Source organism: Mustela nivalis (assembly GCF_964662115.1).
Source record: "Mustela nivalis genome assembly, chromosome: 2".
NCBI lineage: Eukaryota > Metazoa > Chordata > Mammalia > Carnivora > Mustelidae > Mustela > Mustela nivalis.
In genome coordinates, this window is record NC_139021.1 from 99,715,913 (window position 1) to 99,738,493 (window position 22,581).

General features: G+C 50.5%; 1 protein-coding gene across 1 annotated transcript in view; it reads right to left on the minus strand.

Moving 5' to 3' along the window:
* Positions 1-4,967: 4,967 nt before the first annotated feature.
* NID1 (nidogen 1) overlaps positions 4,968-22,581 on the minus strand; it is an 81,444-nt gene continuing 63,830 nt past the window's right edge. The window contains exons 13-20 of the mRNA XM_082720739.1: positions 21,116-21,334; positions 19,117-19,289; positions 14,953-15,079; positions 11,209-11,380; positions 10,155-10,312; positions 8,927-9,050; positions 8,138-8,250; positions 4,968-7,003 (exon numbers count right to left, since the gene is read on the minus strand). Of these exons, the coding sequence (XP_082576865.1) occupies positions 6,882-7,003; positions 8,138-8,250; positions 8,927-9,050; positions 10,155-10,312; positions 11,209-11,380; positions 14,953-15,079; positions 19,117-19,289; positions 21,116-21,334 (1,208 nt within the window). The 3' untranslated portion in view covers positions 4,968-6,881. The remainder of the gene's footprint in view (positions 7,004-8,137; positions 8,251-8,926; positions 9,051-10,154; positions 10,313-11,208; positions 11,381-14,952; positions 15,080-19,116; positions 19,290-21,115; positions 21,335-22,581) is intronic.

Below are 22,581 nucleotides of genomic sequence, written 5' to 3' on the forward strand. Positions count from 1 at the left end.
CTATCATTTGATAGTTTAAAAAAAAAAAGAGGCTTGAAGAAGCTGAGAAATTGTGACATTTCGACTTCCTTTGGTAGCAGGTGAGGCAACTAACCAGTATTAGGAAAGTTCTAGAGCAGGACGATGGGAAAGCAAAGTCTTTTGGGGAAGTTATCTGGGCCTTCAGGCCTGGAAGCCTCAACCCCCACCCCATAGCCCCATCCTCCCCCCAAGCAGGCATCGGGAGGCTTTCCCTGCCCTCTAGTGGTCTCCTGTGGCATCACCTGTGACAAGACCGGCGGAGGGAAACCTTGGATGTCTCTCAGGCTGTCACCGGGACACATCTAGTCCCAGCTCGCTTCAAACCACCGCGAAGCCAGCCCGGGAGGTGGTTCTTGAAGATCCTGTGGTTCTTCCATCCCTTAACCCTGGCTATTGTTGTTTAACAAAGGCCCCTGCGGTCCTTCCGCACGGTATGGTGCTTGGCCTGCGGCGGGACCTCCTGACCCCGGAGGAGCCACGGCCAGCGCCAGTGCAGACTAGGGGGCCACAGCCGGGGCAGAGACAGCGCTGCGGGGGTCCCGGCGCCTCCTCCTTGCGGACCGGTGGTCCCCGAGCCGCTTGCTCCGGCTCCCACTGAAGGAATTTTTCAAGACCACGTTCCCCCTCAACATAACCATTATCTTTTTTTTTAATTTATTTTTTATTTTCAGCATAACAGTATTCATTATTTTTGCACCACACCCAGTGCTCCATGCAATCCGTACCCTCCATAATACCCACCACCTGGTACCCCGAGCTCCCACCCCCGCCCCATATCCATTATCTTTGCAACATCTTTGTCACAGGTTTTCTTAGTTCTGCAGGGACCAAAGCTCCAGCGTGTGGTCTGTGTTGGCAATTAGGAAATCAAACCCTTAGGGCGCCGCGCAGGTGTGTCCGGCGGGACCCCGACGTGAGTGATTACAGCCCTTCCCGAGAAATCCTAGTGAGTCGGTTTGTGCTTGTCATTCCCATTCCCCCATCAAATGTTGTTGTGATGTGATGTGCTTCTGTCCTTCGAAATCTTTCAGGGGCCACCCTGGAATGCATCACCCAGACTGGAGGGCAAGGAAGGGACTGTGGAGGGAGGCGCCCGGCTGGGAAGGTCAGGGCGGCCGGTCAGGCGGTTTGCACTGGGTGGGGGCACGTGCAGGGCCACCTTCCCTGTGGGAAGTGGCCTGAGCGTTTACTGTTCTGACCTCCCCCGCTCGCTTCAGGAGGCTCTGCTGTGACAGGAAGTGGGGGTCTCAGGGGATGATGGCAGCCGGGCCCGCAGGGCCCGCGTGGACATCAGCATGGGGGTCATGGAGGCCCCCGCGTAGCCGCTGGGACCACAGACCCACGTGATCAGCCGCGGGTGGACAACCGGGCACCGACGTCTGATGCCATCCCTTCCCCAGGCAGAAGTGTCAAGGGGCTTGCTCCAGCCCTTTCCCTGCATCTGCTGAGCTAATGTGAGGGAGTGGCCCCTGCCTGCTTGTCGGGTCTGAAAGGAGCACTGACTGCAGAGTCTGGAGCAGCCCTTCTGCTCTTCCGCCCTTCAGTAGCACCTGCCGCCCGTTACCCATTGGTCCGCAGCACTGATGTGTCCCGACGGTACACACACCCTCTCATCCCTAGGGGGCGGGAAGAGAGACTCCGCTTTGTACCTCTTTCAGTGTCTAACATTCTAAATTTACCGTTTGTTTTTTGAGTCAGGAGAACCAATGCATGGAGGGTTTTGTTTTTGTTTAAGATTTATTTATTTTAGGGGCGCCTGGGTGGCTCAGTGGGTTAAACCTCTGCCTTCGGCTTGGGTCATGATCCCAGGGTCCTGGGATGGAGCCCCACATCCGGCTCTCTGCTAGGCGGGGAGCCTGCTTCCTCCTCTTTCTCTCTGCCTGCCTCTCTGCCTACTTGTGATCTCTGTCTGTCAAATAAATAAATAAAATCTTTTAAAAAAAAGATTTATTTATTTTAGAGTGTGAGGGAGCAGGGGAGGGGCAGAGGGAGAGGAAGAGAATCTCATGCAGGCTCCATGCTGAGCAAGGAGCCCCAATGTAGGGGTTTGGGGAGGACTCAATCCCCACCCCCGACCCTGAGATCAGGACCTGAGCTGAAACCAAGAGTCAGACACTTACCCCACTGAGCCACTCAGGCACCCGTGGTGATGGTTCTTTAAATCCATGAGTGGATGAACAAAACAGAAGCTGTGCTGGGATTACTAGGCAGACACCCCACTCCCCCCCCAAAAAAAAACTTCAGTTCCTCAGTTAAGAAGCCCCAGTTGCCATGAGTACTGACATGAAATGGCCAAGGTCGCAGGTGAGATTCAGTTCGCTTTAGGACTACGGCCGAAACGATGGCATTTACATGGCCTGCCTTTCAAGACCCAGCATCTGTTCCCTCTGAGAAGCCTTTTTAGATCAGTTATGCCCTTATTATTTATTTATTTATTTTCAGGTGGACAACGTAGTGATTCGACGATCATACACATCACACAATACTCATCACAATAGGCGTAGCTGCCATCTGTCACCGTGTGTCAACGCGGCTATCACATGATCACTTTATCGCTTTTCATCTCCGTGATGCTTTTCTTTCTTTCTCGGATTCTTGAATTATGCATGTGTATGTGTTAGGTAAACTGATCATCTGAGGCAACGTCCTCTGAGATGTCCTTTCTCTCTCCATCCCGCCGTGAGAGACTGGCCACGGAGGCTCCGCACATTTCCAGGAGGGATGTCCTTGGGGTGCTGGTGAACAAGGGATAAGCAGGAAGAGAAGTGCAAGGCCACGCCTGTGTGTGGAGGAGCCCATGGGGGGCTCAGAGCCGAGGGAGAGGGTGGGGTGAAAGGAAGAAGGGGGCAGCCCATTGACTGCCCTGTCCCCCTTGGGGCATGGAGGGGCAGCTGCACCTTACCCCTCTGCACTAGTGGCGAGGGAAACACCGTAGCCCCTGTCGGCCAAGGGGCGGGGATAAGGAGGCTGCAGAGTGACCCATGAGGACCACAGGATCAAACACCCCAAGACGCACAGAGAGAGACGCTGTAAAATGAGCCGCCAAACACAGCCACCGCCACTGAGGCTTGAAGTCCAGCCTGAGACTGGGGGTGGGGGGACGTTGGCCTGGGGGCGTCCTAAGCAGCAGGTCCGCAAGCTGTAGACAGTCTAGATAGGGGTCTGGGGAGAACCCTGAGGAAGGAGGGGGTTCAATAGGACTCCTGGATATGACTGAGTTTGAACCCACAGTGACTAAGAAATGACTGCATGGAAGTCGAATCCCCCTAGAGTGAGTTTTCTGCCAACGCAGGGCTCCGAGTCTGCAAGCCAAAATGAGCTGTGGAACAAACAAGGCTTTTTGAGTACATTTTGTGTACACCTATACAAGCCCCACCTACCAGTTATGCTGTAACATTTTATCCTAACTGGATGCAAATATATGTGAGATGATTATGAGGTAGCTTTTTTTTTTTTTAAACAAAACTACAGACAACACACTCAAAAGTAGAGATCGCCAGATCTGCAGGGCCTCGCCCTTTCCTGGAGGCTCTGGGGAAGAACCCGCTCCCAGGCCCATTCAGGTGGTAGCAGGACCTGTTCCTTGTGGTTGTAGGACTGAAGTCTGTTTGCTGACTGTGTGCCAGGACTTGTTCTAGCCGGTAGAGGTAACCTTGCTCCTGGCTCGTAACTGCCTTGCTCCACTCTGAAGACACCCGATGGCCAGTGGCGTCCTTCAGCCTCATCTTGCCTGCTTTGTGTTTTTGCCTTGATTCTTCTACCTTCCTCTTCTGGCTGTCAGGGCCCACCTGCATTGTGCAGGATAAAAATCTCCGTTTTTAGGTCACTAATAACTATAGGTAACTAATAACTATAACTACTTCTATCGGCAAAGTCCTTTCACGGAAGTATCCAGACCAGAATCTTGGAATCTTTTGAATGTAGCCAACTACCACGTGATCAGCACTTGGCCAATTTCGGTCACAAGTTTTTTTTTCTTTCTTTAATTACAGTGATTAAAAAAAAAAAAAACTATACTGAGGTATACCTCACATGCCATACAATTGACTTATTTAAAGTGCACATTTAGGGGTGCCTGGGTGGCTCAGTGGGTTAGGCCTCTGCCTTCAGCTCGGGTCATGACTCAGGATTGTGGGATCGAGTCCCGCATCGGGCTCTCTGCTCAGCAGGGAGCCTGCCTCCACCTCTCTCTCTGCCTGCCTCTCTGACTACTTGTGATCTCTATCAAATAAATAGAATCTTAAAAAAAAAAAGATAAAGTGCACATTTAACAGTTCTTGGTATATTATTTTATATTAAGAATATATATTATATTCTTAATTTTTTAAAGTTGTGGTAGAATATATATATATGGGACATGTGATAAAATTTGCCATTTTAACCATTTTTGAGTGTGCGTTTCAGTGGCATTGAGTATCACAATGCTGTTTATATCCCAAACTCTTCCAATGACCCTAAATAAAAACTCTGAAACCATTAAGTGATTTCTCTCCCTTCTCCTGCCCCCAGCCCCGGTGACATCGAGTCTACCTTTGGTTTCCGTGAACTTGCCTAATCGAGGGACCTCACATACACGAAATCGGGTAATAGTTGCTCCTGGTGATGGCGTATCTCACTCAGCACAGTGACTTTGGATTACATCCATGCTGCAACGTGCTGGGACTTCCTTCCTTTTCATGGCCGAATGTTGCATCACAGGAGTACGACACTTACTTATTCTTTCGTCTATCAGTGGCACCTGGGCTGTTTCTACCTTCGGTTATGAGAAAATGCTGCTGTGAACACTGGTGGACAAGTAGCTGTTTGAGCCCGACTTCAATTCCCTTGGCTGTAGACTTAGAAGTGGAATTGCTGGATACGGTAATTCTATATTCAGATTATTAAACAGCTATCATCTCATCACAAATCACCCAACAGTAAGTCCTTTCATTCAAACAAGATAAAGATTTTTTTAACAAAAAAAAATTGTTTAATTTTCTGTACTGATATTTGTACAACTGTAAACTTAAGGAATCATCCAATACTTGTATAAATCTGGGGGAACAGTTAATAAGCACCTTCAGTGGGTTCCACAGTTTAAGAATTGACCATTTGAAGCTTTTAGAATGAATCTAGTAAAATGAATAAAAGTTATAAACACTATACAAAATCATGACAAACATTTGATATAGAGGGCTTGATATGGAATGATAAATACATAAAAAAAAAAAAGCAAAACTAATTCAGGGAGCTGGGCTGGATAAAAGACCCATGTATTCCCCAAATCATGTGATTCGGGGGGATAGATTTGGCTCTCACAACAAACTCCATTTATTCAGGAAAAGGCTCTTTCCCCGTCCAGGCGCCACTGCATTGCTGAAGCAGATGAGGACAATGTGGGGAGGGGTGGGCGGGGAGGAATGAGCTCTCTGAGCTTTGCAGATAAGGGCAAGGATCTCTGCCCCAAGGGGAAAAACAAGCAAATTCTTCCATGTCCTCAAGTGTTAAGTGTTCTTTGGCAAAAGGTACCATTTTTTCTTTGGGATTATTAAGGAGCTTTTCTCGTTGCTGTTGTTAAATAGCCCTCTCTACTCTTTCCTCTTGACCAATCTCTGTGAGACTTTCCGCTGTGCCTTCGCTACTCCCTTACCCTAACCTTTCCTGACTCTGACATCTGATGTCCAGCTTTCAATTAAAAATTCCTGTTATTTTGCAACTCTGGGATACAGCTGATAAAAGGTAACATTAGCTACTCATCTGGCCTAGAGATGTTTTTAAACACATCAGCATGACAGAGGGCAGCGGTCCCTTTAATGACACCGAGGAGCAATTGAGGGTCTGGGTCAGGGGTATAAATACATGATCTGATCTTCTTCGATGAGAAGACTGCCAGCAAGACCATGAGCAGAGGGAGAGACAGAGGAGAAGTGAGCTCTTGGTGACTGGCGGTCAGCTCTCACCGGCGGGGGAGGGTGGGGAAGGTCTAGAGGGAGGCCATCAACTTGGAGGAGGCCTACCAGCCCCCAGCTATGCCTAAAGTGAGGGAGGGGGGATCGGTGCCAGCCACGGGGCCAGGCCACTCAAGAGACCAGATGCTGGGATCCAAGTGCTTTGCACAAAGAGGAATACGCTTGTCACCATTGGTGTAACTCAAGGAAGCACTTCCAAACAATCCTTACCCTCAAGCACCTGACTCCACACCTTGAAATTCCTACCACCAGATACTCTTGACTGAAGGCTTTGCTTATCAGAGGCTACTGCTGAAATGCCAGTCACTTTTCTGGGAGGGGCTGCTCCTCACGGCCCACAAGTGTCCACGCAGCCCTAAGACAGGGTGGGTTTTGATCGAGGGGCAAGGTTTGCTCACTGTGATGGGGGTCTTGGGCAGGATTCAGGTGGGACATAACTCAGGGAAAAGCCAGGGGTGTGGGGAGGGAAATCAGAGCACCAAGGGCAAAGAGGGGGAGGGGTAACGCCCTCCTTCATTCACAGGCTCGCCTTGGTGGCCCTGGCTGGTGTGTCAGGGAGATAACAGGATGGCAGGTGTGTCAGAGTGAGGCTGAGCTCATAAGGCCACAGAGAGGACAGTTCAGGCCTGGGGAGGCTCCCCTCACCACTGGGGTGCGAAGTTGGGGAAAGGTTCCAGAGCACTGGTACGGGCATATAGTCCTCCCTCAGGAGGGTTTTCTGTGTGCAGGGGAAGAGGCTTTCCCATTCTAGAAGCCCAGGGCATATGTTTCGGGGGACAGTGAGGGGGACACTGTTGGGGCTCAGGCTGGGTAGGACCTGGGCGTGGTGGCCACCAGGTCAGATAGTTTTCAGTCTGGACCCTTTCAAGCAGGGTGTTGAATATGTCCAGAGGGAATAAGGCACTCTCGTCTTCATTTCCGCTCGATACAGTCGACCCCCAGCGTGTTGTCGGGGCAACGGCAGGTCCTGCTTCCAGGGGTGGCCAAGCAAAGGTGGGTGCAGCCACCATTGTTCACTGAGCAGTAGTTGTGACCTGGAAAAGGCAGAAATCAGCTCAACTTCCCCGAGAGAGCAGCCCCCTATGAGCCCCCTTTTTGGTTTCCAGGGGGCCGAGCACATGGCTGCTGCAGGAACAGGGAATCCTCACTAGGATTTGCCAGGTGGGCAAGACTACCATTTAGAGGTTCCTGAGCCGGGGACCGTGCAGATTTACCACCAAAGCTGCTGAACGGGACCTGGGAAGGTTTCTCTGGTTTAGATCGTAACGCGCAACTGGGGGCTGGATTTCCAAGCACAAAGTGTGCAGTGTCTCTCTTGTCCCCTCGGCTTTGCACTGGGCCAGGGGAAGGGGGTGTGGAGGTGGGAGCCGGGGAGGATGAGCTCAGGGAGAGCAGGTTCTGGAGCCGGGCTGCCCAGCTCAGCCCCCACCGTCCCTCTGTGAGCCGCGCACCTCTGGCCCATGGCTTCGGCTTTCCCTATGCATGGAATGGGCACAAGCCTGGTGCCCACCTCGCGGGGCTGCTACAAGGACAAGGGAACGAAGGAGCACCCAGCCTGAGCATGCAGGGCTGCCGTGTGCGAGGCAACCGGCTCTGGCACGAAGCTTCCTGGGTGCGTTTGGGACTGTTAGGAGCAGCGATGAGTACCGTGGCTGGGGGGCCACATGGACGGACTTTTTTTTTTTTTTTTAATTTGACAGACAGAGATCACAAGTAGGCAGAGAGGCAGGCAGGGGCAGGGGGAAGAAGCAGGCTCCCTGCTGAGCAGAGAGCCCTATGCGGGACTCGATCCCAGGACTCTGGGATCATGACCTGAGCTGAAGGCAGAGGCTCTAACCCACTGAGCCACCCAGGCGCCCCACGGACAGACTTTTTAAAGCAGGAGAGATGGTAACACGGATGTTCCTGTTTGGAACCCGAAGACCACTTACTTCTAGACCAGCCCGAGATGTGCGCTTTCCCTACCCCGGTCCACTGTCCCTGCCTCGTCCCCTAGCGTTTTCCACTTGGCTCAGCCACTAAATAATGAAGACCCATGATGGAAGGGACGGGGTCTCTCCTGCCCCGTGGTCAGGGCTGCGAGGGGCCAGACAGGTAGCGGCCGGGGCTGTGGGCTTGCAGGCCAGGGCCCTCCCAGCCCCTGAACAGGAAGAGCCCACGTGGGTTACCTTGAGGACACTGAGACAGGGCCGTGGTGACTCCATAGAGCCGGGTCTGCTTGAGGGGCTGGAAGATATCGGTCTCTTTGGAAATCGCAAGATCTATGGTGACCACGGAATTCCTGCGGAACACCAAAAGGCGGAAGTTAAAGGCACATCAGCTGGCTCGCACCTTCTGTCTTCTGTGGTTTGGGGGTCAAACCGGAGGCCACACAGGGACACACTGGCCTGAGCTCCTCCCAGCCATCCCCCCCTCCTCCTCTTGCGGAGGGACAAGCCTGCGTCTCTCTGACTGCTTAAAATGGGACAAAGGTTAGCAAAGCTCTCCCCTCCGCTCTAAATTCCAAGCTGGGGAAATGGCTTTCTCTCCAGATGGCCCTGGCTGCAGCCGCTGGCGTGGTCTGACCCCTCCTTTGTGCAGGAAAGGGTGGGAGCACGGGCTGTGGGAACACTGCAGCCTTAGAAGCAAAAGGAAGTAGAGGCACAGCAGGGGCATGGAGCCCACCCGCCGGGGGTCCCTGGGCAAGCTCACTAGGACAGAACAGACATGCTCCAGAAGTCTGAGGAGGTGCCCATCCAGGAGCAAACAGACGAATAAACGGTACCTCCTGCCCCCAAGGCGCCCTCAGCCCCCGAACTCCTTCACCCTCCTCTCCTGACAACTGGAAGGGCGAGGCAGAGGGCAGGCATCTCTGGACGCTGGAAGGTCATGCTAAGAGTCCCCCCCCCCCCTCAGGGAGGGCTTGGCCTCGCAGAGACAGGGTGGCAGGGCCACCTCCCCGGCCCCCGCTGACATACGTCTTCCAGTCCGTGTAATAGAGATGCTTCCCGTAGCTGGTGACTGCAAAAGGGTACTGGAGCCCTTCGAGGACCTTGCGTCGGCCCGACTGGCCGGGCTTCAGACACTCCATCCGACTAGTGCCTGCGTGGGGCGAAAACAAGGCGTTCATTGTGAATACGAGACACGGCCCCTTTGTGTCACGATGAGTAAGGAGGGCAAGGGTGAGAGGAGTCAGCACGACGATGACAGATCCTAGAGAACACACGTGACCTGCTCTTCTTGACAGTGGAAAGCTTTCTCTCTGCCTGGTCAATCCCCACCTCTACGGGGGTCGGGGGGGAGCACCCAGATCTGGTCCTGACGTGGGCTGGAGCCGAGGGGCCCTTCCTTGCTCCCACCCACTCCCGGAGTGCCTGGGGACATAGTAGGACTGATGACACTCCCCAGATCTTGCTCAATCCCTGCCCCCCTGAAGCCTCCCAGGCCTTCCCCCCTCGCCCTCAGAGCCCCTGCTCCAGTCACAAGATTGCCCTCCTCGCAGCCCCCCACCCTCCATGGCAGCTGACAGCTGCGAACAGCGCAGGGGCTCCACAGACACGTGGGGGACGGCTGACCTTGCTTCCCTATGCAGCACCCACCCACATCCCTTGCCTGAGGGATACCCCAAGGCCGGAGCGGAAAGCAGGACCGCATGCTTTTCTCTTCCACGGCTCCAAGTCCTGCCTGTGCCCCGAGGGACAGATGCAAGCGAGAGGAATGTAAGTCATGAATTGCGTAACGGATAACATTAGGATGAGGACAGGCTGTAGGGGTCAGCACACTTTTTCTCCAAGGGCCAGATGGTAATTAAGTTAGGTTTTGTGGGCCAAGAGGCAAAACTGAGGACACGGCAGAAGCATTTATGTAACCTCTTAAAATGTAACATTGAAAAATGTAAAATCCATTTATAAGAACCGGGTGGTACCAAAGCAGGTGGCGGGCTGGACCCGGCCTGCAGCCTAGAGGAGCTAACCCCCGACGGAGAAGACTGAGAACTTGCCCTAGACAGTGAGCATCAAGCCTAGAGAAACCATACGTTGCAGAGCAAAGACGGGAAGCAATTCTTGGGGGGGCGGGGAACAAAAGAGCTCTCTCATACTGTCTTCCCCATTACAGACACCAGCCCACCGTGGGTAGGAATAAAAGTTTAAAGAAAAATAAAGCACTGTTCCAACCCCAGGAGTCAGGCCTGGGGCTTTGGGTCACCTGCGTCCACCCAGCAGAGCTGAGACGAGTAGGCATCGAACGTCAGCCCGTTAGGCAAACCCAGGTCCTCCTGCACGAGAACCCTCCGGTTCGTCCCATCCATGTACGAGGTTTCAATTTTGGGGCTATCTCTGTTCCAGTCCGTCCAGTAAAGATTCCTAGAAGAGGAAAAGGAAGGGAAAGAGGCAGGGGAGTAACGACGGTGGGTGAGACGTCTACGGAAGCAGGTTTAAAAGAAACCACAACGAAGACATCAGCAGACGTTCAAACACGGGATGGCGAAAACGGTCTGGAGGCGCTAAGACAGGTCCTTTGCAAGACTTGGAGTTGGCTCTTTGTTTGGATTTGGATACTCTGTTACTGGTGACTTCCCTTCCCTTCAACACAACTGACATGTTCCATCTCATGTTAATCCGCTGAAAGCAGTTCAAAAATAGAGCCCAAGACAGAACACCACAACCGAGACAAACACGTGGGAGGTCCTGTCTGCTGTCCCTATACAGGGTGGCACAGCACCGGCCACGAGGGAGGTGGGCATGGGGCCACAGAACTAGGGATGTGGCCTCGCAGGGAAGGGGTCAAAGTGTGAAGGCACGGAGGGGCCTTGTGTGTAAGATTCAAGATTGCTGTAGGGAGCAAGAGAGAAAGCATCGATGGGATGACAAAACCCGGGAAGGGGTCTTCTGGGGGCCCATGGTGTGTCAGCCTGAGCCCCAGGGAAATCGATGCTGCTTGATACCCTTCCAGGGTTGGTACAACTCAGGTACTCATCCACATTCAACTCAAAGGGAAATAACCAAGAGCTGCCGACTTACAGAGCCCCTTCCTAAAAGTCTTAGAGGGGCAGCAGGGGATCAAGTCCACAGTCGCGGGGAACAGGGATCAACGTCCTGGCGTTTCCCTGTGCATATCTCTAAGCCACCTACTGGGACTTGTTCATCCTACGAGGCCCTCATGTCAGGAGAGTAGTGCCAGAGTTAGAGACTGACGCTTGAGACTATATTAAAGAGCAGCAGCAAACAGACTGGACACGCCCAGATGGACACCAGGTTACCCCTGCACGGAGTCGGTCACGATGCCTCTGGGGTTCACCAGGTCGGTGTCAAACAGCACCCGGCGCTGAGTACCATCCAGCTTTGCAACTTCTATTCTGTCCAAGTGAGAATCCGTCCAGAAAATGTTGCGGCCAAGATGGTCAAGGGCGATGCCTTCTGGACTTCCAAGATCTAGAACCAAACACAGGACATTTCTGGTTTTTTTCAGCAGGTGAGATTCGGTTTTTCTGATTACTCGGTGTTATTTCACACAGTGTTCAATCCTTGGACTTTGGGAAAACAAAAGAGAATGTGGAATGCTCGTTGTGATAAGTTAACCAACATTCAAAGTGATGAATTAAAAAATGTCGTTCATTGACTTGGCAGACACCTACCCTGGGTACCACGTTGGGAACCAAGCCCACTATCACACCTCAGCTGTGGCCCTGGCTTCTGGGAGCTTGTAAGCTCTCGTAATTCAGACGGAGTTCTGATTTTATGGGAACGTGGAGGCAGACACCGGACTCAGCCTGGGGAGACCCAGGAAGGATTTCTAGGGGAGGTGACACGTGAAACTGGCTCCCAAAGGACCAGTAGGAGCTTGCCCAGCAAAGATCCTAGTTGAGGGCTGCCAGACAGAGGGACCAGCACATGAGTATAAAGGAAGACTGGACACGGCTTGAAGTGGACTATATGTACTTGTGGGTGGCTGGAGTCCATGGGGGTAGGAGAACTGCCAGAGATGGAAGAAAACAAATTTGCCTTAGTCATTAGTTATTGGGGGAAAAGGGTCACCTCAGAGAAGTAATAGCAAGAAATCATAGCTGTTATTTCTTTTCTGCAAGTATTAGAAGTACAAAGAAGGGGTGATCACAAGTAACACTCCCAGAGTCCTTACTAGCTTGTCAGTGACTGACTTTGCAGCCAGGGTTGCCACACGGCAAGCCCGCTGCAGTACGAGCCTTCAGTGCCCGTCTAACCTCACCACAAGTTCCAGGCTGCACTGATTCCCTGACGATGTATAAAAGCAAATTAAACATTAGATCCCAATCCAGGGTTTTACTTGTCACTTAGGATTCTGTTCTCTTACTGATTTGAGAGATGAAGGTCACTTAGTACGGCTGGAAGCCAACAGGGGAAGTGGTCCAGGATAGAGCTACCCTAACCCAAGGAATCCGGTTGGAGGAAATCCTCCCTCAGCATCTGAGGAATCATGTGCTCCTTTGTCAATGGGTAAGTGGTTCAGACCCTCAGCTCTCTCACAGCAGCCTTCCCTCAGCGCCTAACATGACCTTGACTGGACGTTGGAAACACCAAAGCCCCACCCCCCGGAAAGGACCCTTGCCAGGGCAAGTTTATTAAGAATGAGGAATAGTCCTTGAACAAGGTTTTTATTATTCAAACCAGAAGTAGAGATCTGTGAGGTATTACAATATTTCCCATATCCCTAGAGGAGAAGGGGCAGCGAGACTGACCTCTGCAGACCTCTTGTGTCTTTCAGACAAAAACCAGAATAAATCATTCTGGGGTATATCTGGGATGAGCACGTCCTCTGCCAGTGACACTGGTGCACTCAGACACACAGAAGAGTCAGGGGGAAAGAAAGGCTGTTCAATGGCACTATTTCACAAGACACCCAGGGGCACCCAGAAACCCTGTGTCATTTTGTCTCCTTATGAACAGCTCTGGTCCCGACTTCGAACCCAAGAGCAATCAAACTTCCTTCTCCAACCAGGAAAATATTTCTTCTTCTTCTTCTTCTTTTTTATATTTTATTTATTTATTTGACAGAAAGATACAGTGAGAGACAGAACACAAGCAGGGGGAGCAGGAGAGAGAGAAGCGGGCTCCCCACTGAGCAGGGAGCCCGACATGGGGCTTGATCCCAGGACCCTGGGACCCAGTCCAGAGCCAAAGGCAGTCATTTAACCAACTGAGCCACCCAGATATACCCAGGAAAATACTTCCTCTTGAACTATCATGCCAAAGAAGGATCTAGAAAACCTCACCCTTTACTGTGCAGTCAGGGCAAGAAGGCAAGACAGCAAGGCAGTATTTTCCGGACTGCTTACATCATGAGGGAACAGATTATGAGACTTATTAAAGATATTTGGTTAGTTTAACTCAAGGAAGGAGAGAGATGCTTAGCATTCGGACAGCATGAAATAAAGAAGAGCTCCTCACTCTACCTTCACTCACTAGCAAGGCACCAACCTGTACTGACGTGGAAATTTCTTTCTCTCTTTTTAAATAAAAGAAAATTTATCCCCAGTGATCTTTCCTCTACAAAGGTCGCATTCTAGTTTCATTCTTTATTTTCCCAGTGGACTTCTGCCTGGAATGTTTCTTACTGAGTTTAAAGCTTTCTTGGATGATTATTAGTTCCAGAAGCAACAGGAAATAGCAGTGATGACCTATTCCCCTCTTCCACTGGGTTCGCAAGTCAAACCAAAGAAAACAGCAACATTTTTAACACACACAGAGAGAGAAGACACAAAAAGTCATTTTCAAAATTCTGCTCATTACGCCAAACCATGAAAACTGGCAGACATTAGTTAAGCAGCACCTTGACTTCTAGAAAAGGATGTGGGATCTATGTCCGAAGCTAGACGTGTTTAACTCAACCTCATATTGATTCCTGCTCCTGCTGCATCAGCTTTTATGAAGGAGCCAAGGAAGGGAAAAAACAAAACAGAACAAAACAAAAGAAACTGCCGCACAGGCTGTTCCACACACATAGGGACCCTTCCAGAATATCAATTTTTACGGAGATATTAAATTGGAAATTGGGAAAGCAACATTCAGCCCTAAGTTGAAAGAAATACCAAATGAGGCTCAAACATTTTGAAGGTGTATCGATTGGAGAGCTCGCAGAGGAAGCAAGATGATGTTATACAAGACCTGTCACTGGCATGACAGACAGCATCTTTTGATTGAAAATACCTGCAAGGCAGCGGATGAGTTACTGACTTAGCAATATGTAACATTTGACCTTTTCAGTAAAGGGGAATCTGTGCAGGTCCTTGGGTCTTTATAATCTTGATAAAACATATCCACATAAAATAGTCATGACTTGTTGAAAGTAGACATTACAACAACGCATAGAGTCCTTGACTTAAATTGATCTCTATAAGTTAAGGAATCGAGGTTAAATGTCAAGGGGTGGACTGTGCCAAAGTGTTATGCGCTGTGTTATCAGTGATGCAACTAAAACTGGAAGGATACCTGTGAAAGCTCAGCCTGCTCTGCTGTACTCGGTCACAGGCGGTCTGAGCAAGTGCCATGCGGGTAAGGGAGAAATGAGCGAGTGCCATGCGGGTAAGGGAGAAAAGGCCCCCCCACCGTGATGTCACAGGTTTAAGTGATAGCTTCTGACTTGAAAACTGTCTTGGGAAGAGACAACCATCAGGGATAATGTTTGCCAATATGCTTGTAATCCTCCTGACTTTATGATGCAGCTGCCTAATGGAGCATATACCATAAGGCAGACATTCTGAGAATCAATTCTAGGCTCAACAGCCAGTTTTAATTTTATTCTTCTTAGGCTAGCAATAAATCCTAGATAAGGTGTTCACGATTTCATGATGAGTCCTTGGAGGACTTTTTAGAGAAGGCTGGAAAGGGTGGTGTTGAGGCCAAGAACCCAGCCCCACTCAAATCCCTATATCCTGTATGCAACCACACACCCCTTCTGCTCTTCCCCAAGAGCCACCTGGGCTGCCAGAAGCCAAACCAAGAAGGAAGAGTGGTGTTTGCTTGCCCACCTTGTCGAATGATGGTGGTTGGCTCTCCACCATGCAGACTGGCTCTCCCAATGGAAGGCTCACTGATGTCGGTCCAGTAAACCATCTTGTCCACACAGTCGAAGGCCAGTCCAATGATGACTTTATCCTGGAAGTACAGACAGCATAAGAATGGCCACTCACTAGCATCTGAGTCACCAACGATGGTGGGAATCTTTCATGTGCTTACAGGCATCTGGACAACTTTTTTTTTTTTTTTTTTTTAAGATTTTATTTATTTGACAGACAGTGAAAGAGAGACAGGGAGGGAGAGAATGAGCACAAGCAGGAGGTGGGGCAGAAGGAGAGGGAGAAGCAGACTCTACACTGAAAAGAGAGCCCAACGTGTAGATTGATCCCAGGACCCTGGGATCATGACCTGAGCTGAAGGCAGGCGCCCAACTGACTGAGCCACCCAGGTGCCCCATGGACACCTTTTTTAATGAAGTGTCTTTAAGTCTTTAGTCTACTTAAAAATGTTTATTATTGAGGTGTAGGAGTTCTTTATGTAGTTCGGATGAAAATCTTTTGCATTATACATATATATGTATGTGTGTGTAGGTGTATATATATTTCCACTCATTATATAGTTTGTTTTCTCACTTTCTTGTTTTTGTTTTGTTTTATTTTCATTTTCTTAATGGCGTTCTTCAAAAAAACAAAAGTTTAAAATATTTATTTAGATTTATTATTGTTTCTCTTATGACTAATGCTTTTTATACATCTAAGAAATTTTTACTTACCTAAAGATCTTTTAAAAAAAAAGACACAAATAGGGCACCTGGGTGGCCCTGTCGGCTAAGTGTTTGCCTTCAGCTCAGATCATGATCTCCAGGTCCTTGAATTGAGCCCTGAGGTAGGTTCCCTGCTCATCGGGGAGTCTGCTTCCCCCTGTGCCCCCCTCCCCTGCTCATGCATTCACTCTTTCTCTCTCTCTCTCTTTTGTGCACATGTGCATACACACTCCCTCTCTCTCTGAATTAAATAAATAAAATCTTTTTTAAAAATACAGAAATATTTGAAAGGAAGAGGTGAAACCACTCTAAGACAATTTGATGGTTTATGTAGAAAATCCTGGGGAATCTATAAAACTATTGTAACTACCAACTGAATTCAGTCCAAGGTTGCAGGGCACAAGGTCAATACATAATGGTATTTCTACATAGTAGCAAAAATTAAGTAACGTTTATAATAGCACCAAAAAAATAGCATGGAAATATTTAAGAACAAATATTTTTAAATATGTAAGATACTATACTCAGTATTATAAAACATCACAGACTGAAAATAAGGAGACTCAAATAAATGAAGAGAAAAATTAGTCTAATGGATTGTAAGGTTTAATATCACTAAGATATCATTTTTTTCCTAAACAGAGTTAGAGATTCAGTGCCATCGAGATCAAAATCCCAGTAGGCTTTTTTCCCCCTTTGGTAGAAACAAGCTTACTCTAAAATATCTATAGAAACGCAAAATGAATATATAAAGAAATCCTACCACTCTGTAACAACAAGCCAGCCAGCTACGAAATGGGCAAAGGATACGAGTAGACATTTTACCAAAGAAGACACACGGATGGCCCATAAGTACATGAGAACATGAGACTATCCCTCATTAGGGAAACGCAAATCAAAACTACAATAAGATCCCGCTTCACTCATATTAGGATGGCTACTATTAAAAACCAGAAGATAGTAAGTGTTGACAAGAAGGTTGAGAAATTGGAATCTTTGTACTCTGCCGGCAGAAATGTAAAATGGTGCAGCTACTAAGGAAAACAGTATGGCAGTTCCTCAAAAAATTTTTTAAAAATCTGCAGAATTACCATATGATTTGGAAATTCCAGGCCTGGTTTATGGTCAAAAAGAGAGACAGCAGGGACTTGAACAGAAATGTGTACACCCATGTTCACACCAGCATTGCTCAAGACAGCCAACGGCTGGAAGTGGCCCAAGTGTCCATCGATGAAAAATGCATGAACCAAGAGTGCTCAGTCTGTGCCACAAATATTATTCAGCTTAAGAAGGAAGGAAATTCGGGGCGCCTGGGTGGCTCTGTGGGTTAAACTTCTGTCTTCAGCTCAGGTCATGATCCCAGGGTCCTGGGATCGAGCTCCTCATCGGGCTCTCTGCTCAGCAGGGAGCCTGCCTCCCCCCCTTTCTGCGTGCCTCTCTGCCTCCTTGTGATCTCTGTCTGTCAAATAAATAAATAAAATGTTTAAAAAAAAAAGGGAAGGAAATTCCAACACCTGCCACACCACGGACGGATAGATAAATACCATAGGGGACGGATAGATAAATACCATAGGATTCCTATGAATATGAATGAGTCAAATCCATAGAGACAACACGTAGACTCATGGTTGCCAAAGGCTGGTGAAAGATGGGGCTATTATTTAATGGGGACAGTGTTTCTGTGGGATGAAGGGTGGATGGGGGTGCCGGTTGCGTCATCGCGTTCAAGTGGTGAAAACGGTAAAACTACACCAAAGACACACACATTAAAAGAACTCAGTGAACGTTGATCCCGCTGTTTCAGGGTCCTCCCCCTCCACTCGTCCTACTTCAGTGTTTTGCTTTTCACAGCCTCACTTGACATTGGGGTTCTGCCTTTGACTTGGGCGATCATGACTGTCACAGGGGGCTCAACTCCCTCCCGCACCCTGAGCGCATGCGCCAGAGGACACGAAGGAAGAATGATGATTGCCCCCGAAGAGATTTATGCTTCCGAGAGGCAGCGGAAGAACACAACGCTCACTTAATTCTGCAAACAGTCTTCGCGTGCCAAGCACTGTTTTGGCTCTAGTACCCAGCACTGGGAAACAGGCATGTCCGTGACAGAGACAGCGGTTGCTGGTCTCAGGAGCTTACTTCCTAGTGGGAACAGATTCATCAGATACAGACATGTATGTTGTTATATAACGTATCCAGCAGTGCTAAGGTAAAGACAAAGCAGGACAGGAAGACAGCAGTGTGGACACGGCCAGAACAGCTTCCCAGAGAGGTGCCGTGCCAACAGAAGTGGGATGAGGTGAGGAACGGCACTGCACAAGTGCTGGGGAGGGTGAGGACTCCAGGCACGGGGACGGTAAGTGCAAAGGCTCAAAGACCGGGATGTGTGTGGCGTGTCTCGGACCAGACAGAAGGCTGGACGGCTGAAGCTGGTGGGGGCCAGGGGTGCACAGTGACAGGGAATGGGGTGCGAGAAGTGGCTGGGGGCCATGGAAAGAACTGGGTTTTATTCTGGGTGAAGGGAGAACCCATCAGGTTTTGTGTAGGGCAGGAATATGATTGGAATAGTCCGATCAAGGCTAATGACAACAGGTTGTGAAAAGCTTCTTCACTCCTTATGGGACTTGAGGGTCTCCCTCAGCCCTGGCAACCCTGAGCGAGTTGTGCTGGAAGCCCCCAGGTCTCAGGCCAGGTTTCTTGCCGAGGGGGTGGTCAGGATGGCAGATGAAACTAAATGGCTTTTCAGAAGCGTCCAACCCTAGAGAGGCTGGGGGTGCTCAGTGGATTGAGCATCTGCCTTTGGCTCATGTCATGATCCCAGGGTCCTGGGATCGAGCCCCACACTGAGCTCCCAGCTCAGCGGCGAGCCTGCTTCTCCCTCTACATACACCACCCCATCTGGTGTGTGCTTGTTCTCTCTCTCTTGCAAAAATAGATAAATAAAATCTTAAAAAAAAAAAAAAAAAGAAGTGTTCAACCTCGAACAGACAAAAGTCCCCCGCTCACAAAATGCATCTTTGATGCTTTGAAAAGCTCAAAGCTGAAGGCTGTTTTTGTCTCAGGGCAGATACGAGGCTCTAGGACCAATGTGCCAAACCTGAGCCACCGCGCTAACTCGGTACGGCAAGGTGGGACCTGGGAGAGGCACCCAGATGAGACACCAACTCTGCGATGCCCCACGCACGGGGTCAGACGCCACGGTGGTCTCCGAAAGGCCTTCCTGCTTCTGCCTCATCCCCTCCTGATGGGAGGGCAGCTCAAGTGGCCCCATTCAGAGATGACAGCTGGGGCCCCATGGAAATCCCGAGGCTTCCGAGTCCAGGGGTCAAGGCCTGGGGCTGGTCTAACGACCCCGGGCTTGATTTTCCAGGTCCCTGAAGCCGACTGTCGCGCAGGGCAGTTAGCCAGCACTCACCGGGGCGTGCAGCAGCGTCCTGGCTTCTGTCTTCTGCAAGCTGCTTCCTTCCAGGGGGAGGCGCTCAATCTTCCCTGTCTGAGCGAAGAGTAAGTGGGTCCCAGGCGGCAGGGGGATCACAGCGGTAGGAACGGAGGGTCTTTGGTGAATCGGGGGAGCCACTGTACTCAAACCTGGGTGTCAGGAGAGGTCAGTGAGCAAGGCCTGCGTGCAGCAGGAACACACACACCAATGCACGCGCGTGGGCGCACACACACACTCGCCCGGGGTCAAGCCACCTTCATGGCACCACAAACAGCACAACCACACAATGCTCACTGTACCTCTAAAAACACAAGGAGCGGAAAGACCACAAAGGGCGTTTGTGAAGGTGATAAGGCAAAGCCTGAGGTTCATATTAAAGGTCACGTGGAAAGCGAAAACAAGGCAAGGGCTTAGCCTTCCCTTAGGAACAGAAATACTGTAACCACTCCTGCCCTGCTTTGGACACATGAACCAAAAGGACAGCAAGAACAGACCCCCACCCCAACCCCTGCACCCAGGGAGCTCACACCCCAGGGGAAGACGCTGGGCTTCCCCAGGCTGGAGGGGCTCTCAGAGCAAGCTGGCCCTGCTTGCCCCCACGGACCCAGCCCCGTGAGCAGACACACAGCCTGCCCCGCCTTTCAGGAACAGAACGCGGGTCAGGGGCCCGTTTTCCCCGAGAGTCAGCCTCGCCTCCTAAGTGCTGCCCCTGAAGCTGGCATGACTCCCGGCTCCCCCCAGGACAAGAGAATGTCCTGAGGAGGGACAGGCTGCCTCGGCTACAGGGGGAGGGGCCTGGATGTGGCCCTTCCACGGCTCGGGCTCTGGCTCCGGTTCTCCGACCAGAGAGAGCCGGACGGTCCTAACTGGGGCCATTTCCCCTTCTCTCCCCTGCCCGCCTATCCTGCCCACTGCAACCAGTCAGTGACATGAACAGGCGGGCTGACCTCTTCTCTCTCTGGAACCCATCCCGCCTCTCCAAACTCCCTGCCGGCCTGCTGGCTGGTCATTCGCTTGCCTGTTAGGCACCTGCCGGGGCGACTCACTCCAGCTCAGCTTCTACCCGTTAGCCACTGTATTTCTAAATCCCAAACCTGGCTGCATCAATGTCATAAGCCTCTGGGTTTCTCGGTGAGCTCCTCTCCCTGCCCTGCCCCTGTTCACCTGTCCTGCCAGGTTCTGGGGGCCGGCGCTGTGACTTACCCCTCTGGACCCCGAGGCACTGATCCCAGCATTGGAAGCTCAGTTAATGCTGGCTGCATGAATTAAGACCACTTCCTACTCACTTGGCCTCTTAGCGGCTTTGCGAAAATAGCTGGTCACTAGCTGAATTGAGAAAATGGAGATTCAAGGACTGATTGTGTTTGATTTTGATTACTTGCAACAATGACCATCTCCTACATCTGAGACAGAAGCAGTATTGTAGAGCTGGGATCCATCCTAGAGAGAGGCTGAGAGGTCCCAAGCAGCACAGACCCACTGACCTCAGTCTCCCCGACCCTGCTTCCGGCCCCACACCTCCCAGGGAAGGCCTTCGGGGGGCCTCTTCCAAGCCTGCCACAAAGCACGCAGCCGGAAGGCCAGGAGGCCACTGCAGGGAGTGTGCCCAGAGGACCCACAGCATACATACCCTGTGCTACCCATGCAGGATGGCTGCAGTGGGTCCCACCAGCATTTGTACACGACAGGTGTGCAGAGAGGAAGAGAACAGGTATGGGGGGTAGAGAATAGGTGGGGATAGAGAGATGGAGGGGGTGGGTGCATGACCAGGGAGACAGAGAAGAGAGGTGCAGAGGGCAGAAAGGGAGGGGGGGAGCGGGGTCTGGGCTGGCGGAGCAGTGCTTGATTTAGGGTAGACAGAACGTGCCACCAGTGCCCTGGGCAAGACCCCCAGGGATGCTCAAAGGCACTGGGACTCTGGTCCCTGAGGCCCTTCTCAGACCCAAGCCCAGTACAGTGTTGCCCTCCGACTTACATGGGGGCCTCATCCCGGGCCTGGTCCTTGTGCCCTCCAGCTCCCGACCATCACGATCCACGCACCAGCACTGGCCCGTGCTGCCGTGGCACTGGGTGGGCATGTAGTACCCATGCTCGTCACACTCAGGGACAAACAAGCCGGGCCGCTCTGGGATCATCACCCCCGCTGTCCCGAGGATGTGTTCTCTCTCCAGTTGGCATCGGGTTTTCTCCATTTCTGCAACAGAGACAAGCACGGGGGAGGCGGTCAGCTGGGTCGCTGGGCAGGAGCCCCATGGCGGACGCAGACCCATGAAAACTGATCGTTGGGTTTTGTGTTGTTCATTTTCTAAAATTTAAAATATCATGTTATTTAATGGATGTCACTGTCAAGAAGATGATATTTACATTTTCTTTTCTCTCCTATGTGATTTGTTTTCAGTTTGTAAACATTGAGGCAAAACGGACAGAACATAACATTCATTGTTTCGAAGTGAGCCCATCAGTGCCATTTAGTACAGTTATGATACAACATCAAACCACTACCTCTATGGGATTCTGATCCACCATCCTTGGCTCCACACCTAGAAGCAGCATGCTCTCCACTCCCACCTCCTCCCCACCCCTGGCAGCCAGCAACCTGCATTCTGTCTCCATGGATTGCTTCTTCTGGACATTTCCTATAAATGTGACACGTACAGTCACGCGTACGGCGCATGACCTGTTGTGCCTGGCCGCTCTCACTCAGCACGTTTTCGAGGTTCATTCACAGTGTAGGATCCAACAGTGTATCATTTCCTTTTATGGCTGAACAGTGTTCCACGGGTTGGCTAGACCACATCTTGTTTATCCATTCATCACTAGGTGGGCATCACAGAAATTTGTTTTAAGAGACTTCATTTCTCTGAAATTCGCCCTTTGTATCATCTCAAGCTTCTTGATTATCCACGCTGAGTCGAGATCAAAGATTTGGAAGACCAAACACCCCAGGGCACATTTTCCAAATCTGTGTTTCCTTTCAAAGATGACCTTGTGTTTGGCATGAGACATGGCCTTTTAACCATGCAACTAGGACCCCCAGGTTAGGAAATCCTTCTCTATCTGTGGGAAATGGCCTGGAATCAACGATCCCCCAGTACGCAGAGCTGTAGCTGGTTCCACACTGGCTGGAGGGCGGCCACACCTCTGCAGCTGTGGCATGGAAGCAACCCAAATTTAATACGTAAATAATGAGAGTTCCAATAAAACTTTATTTATAAAAACAAACAGTGGGCCAGATTTGGCCTGTGGAGATGGTAGCTATCAACCTGTACTCTAGGGTATTACTAGTTATGTTAGGGAGAAATTTTATATAAATATGCTCATTTACATATTAATACATGTTAACTAATATAATGTATCAGTAATAAGATACATTGTAACATAATAATCTATTTCACAGAACTTTGTGTCTGAAAAGTGTTTTCGACTCTCGGTTCCACCATT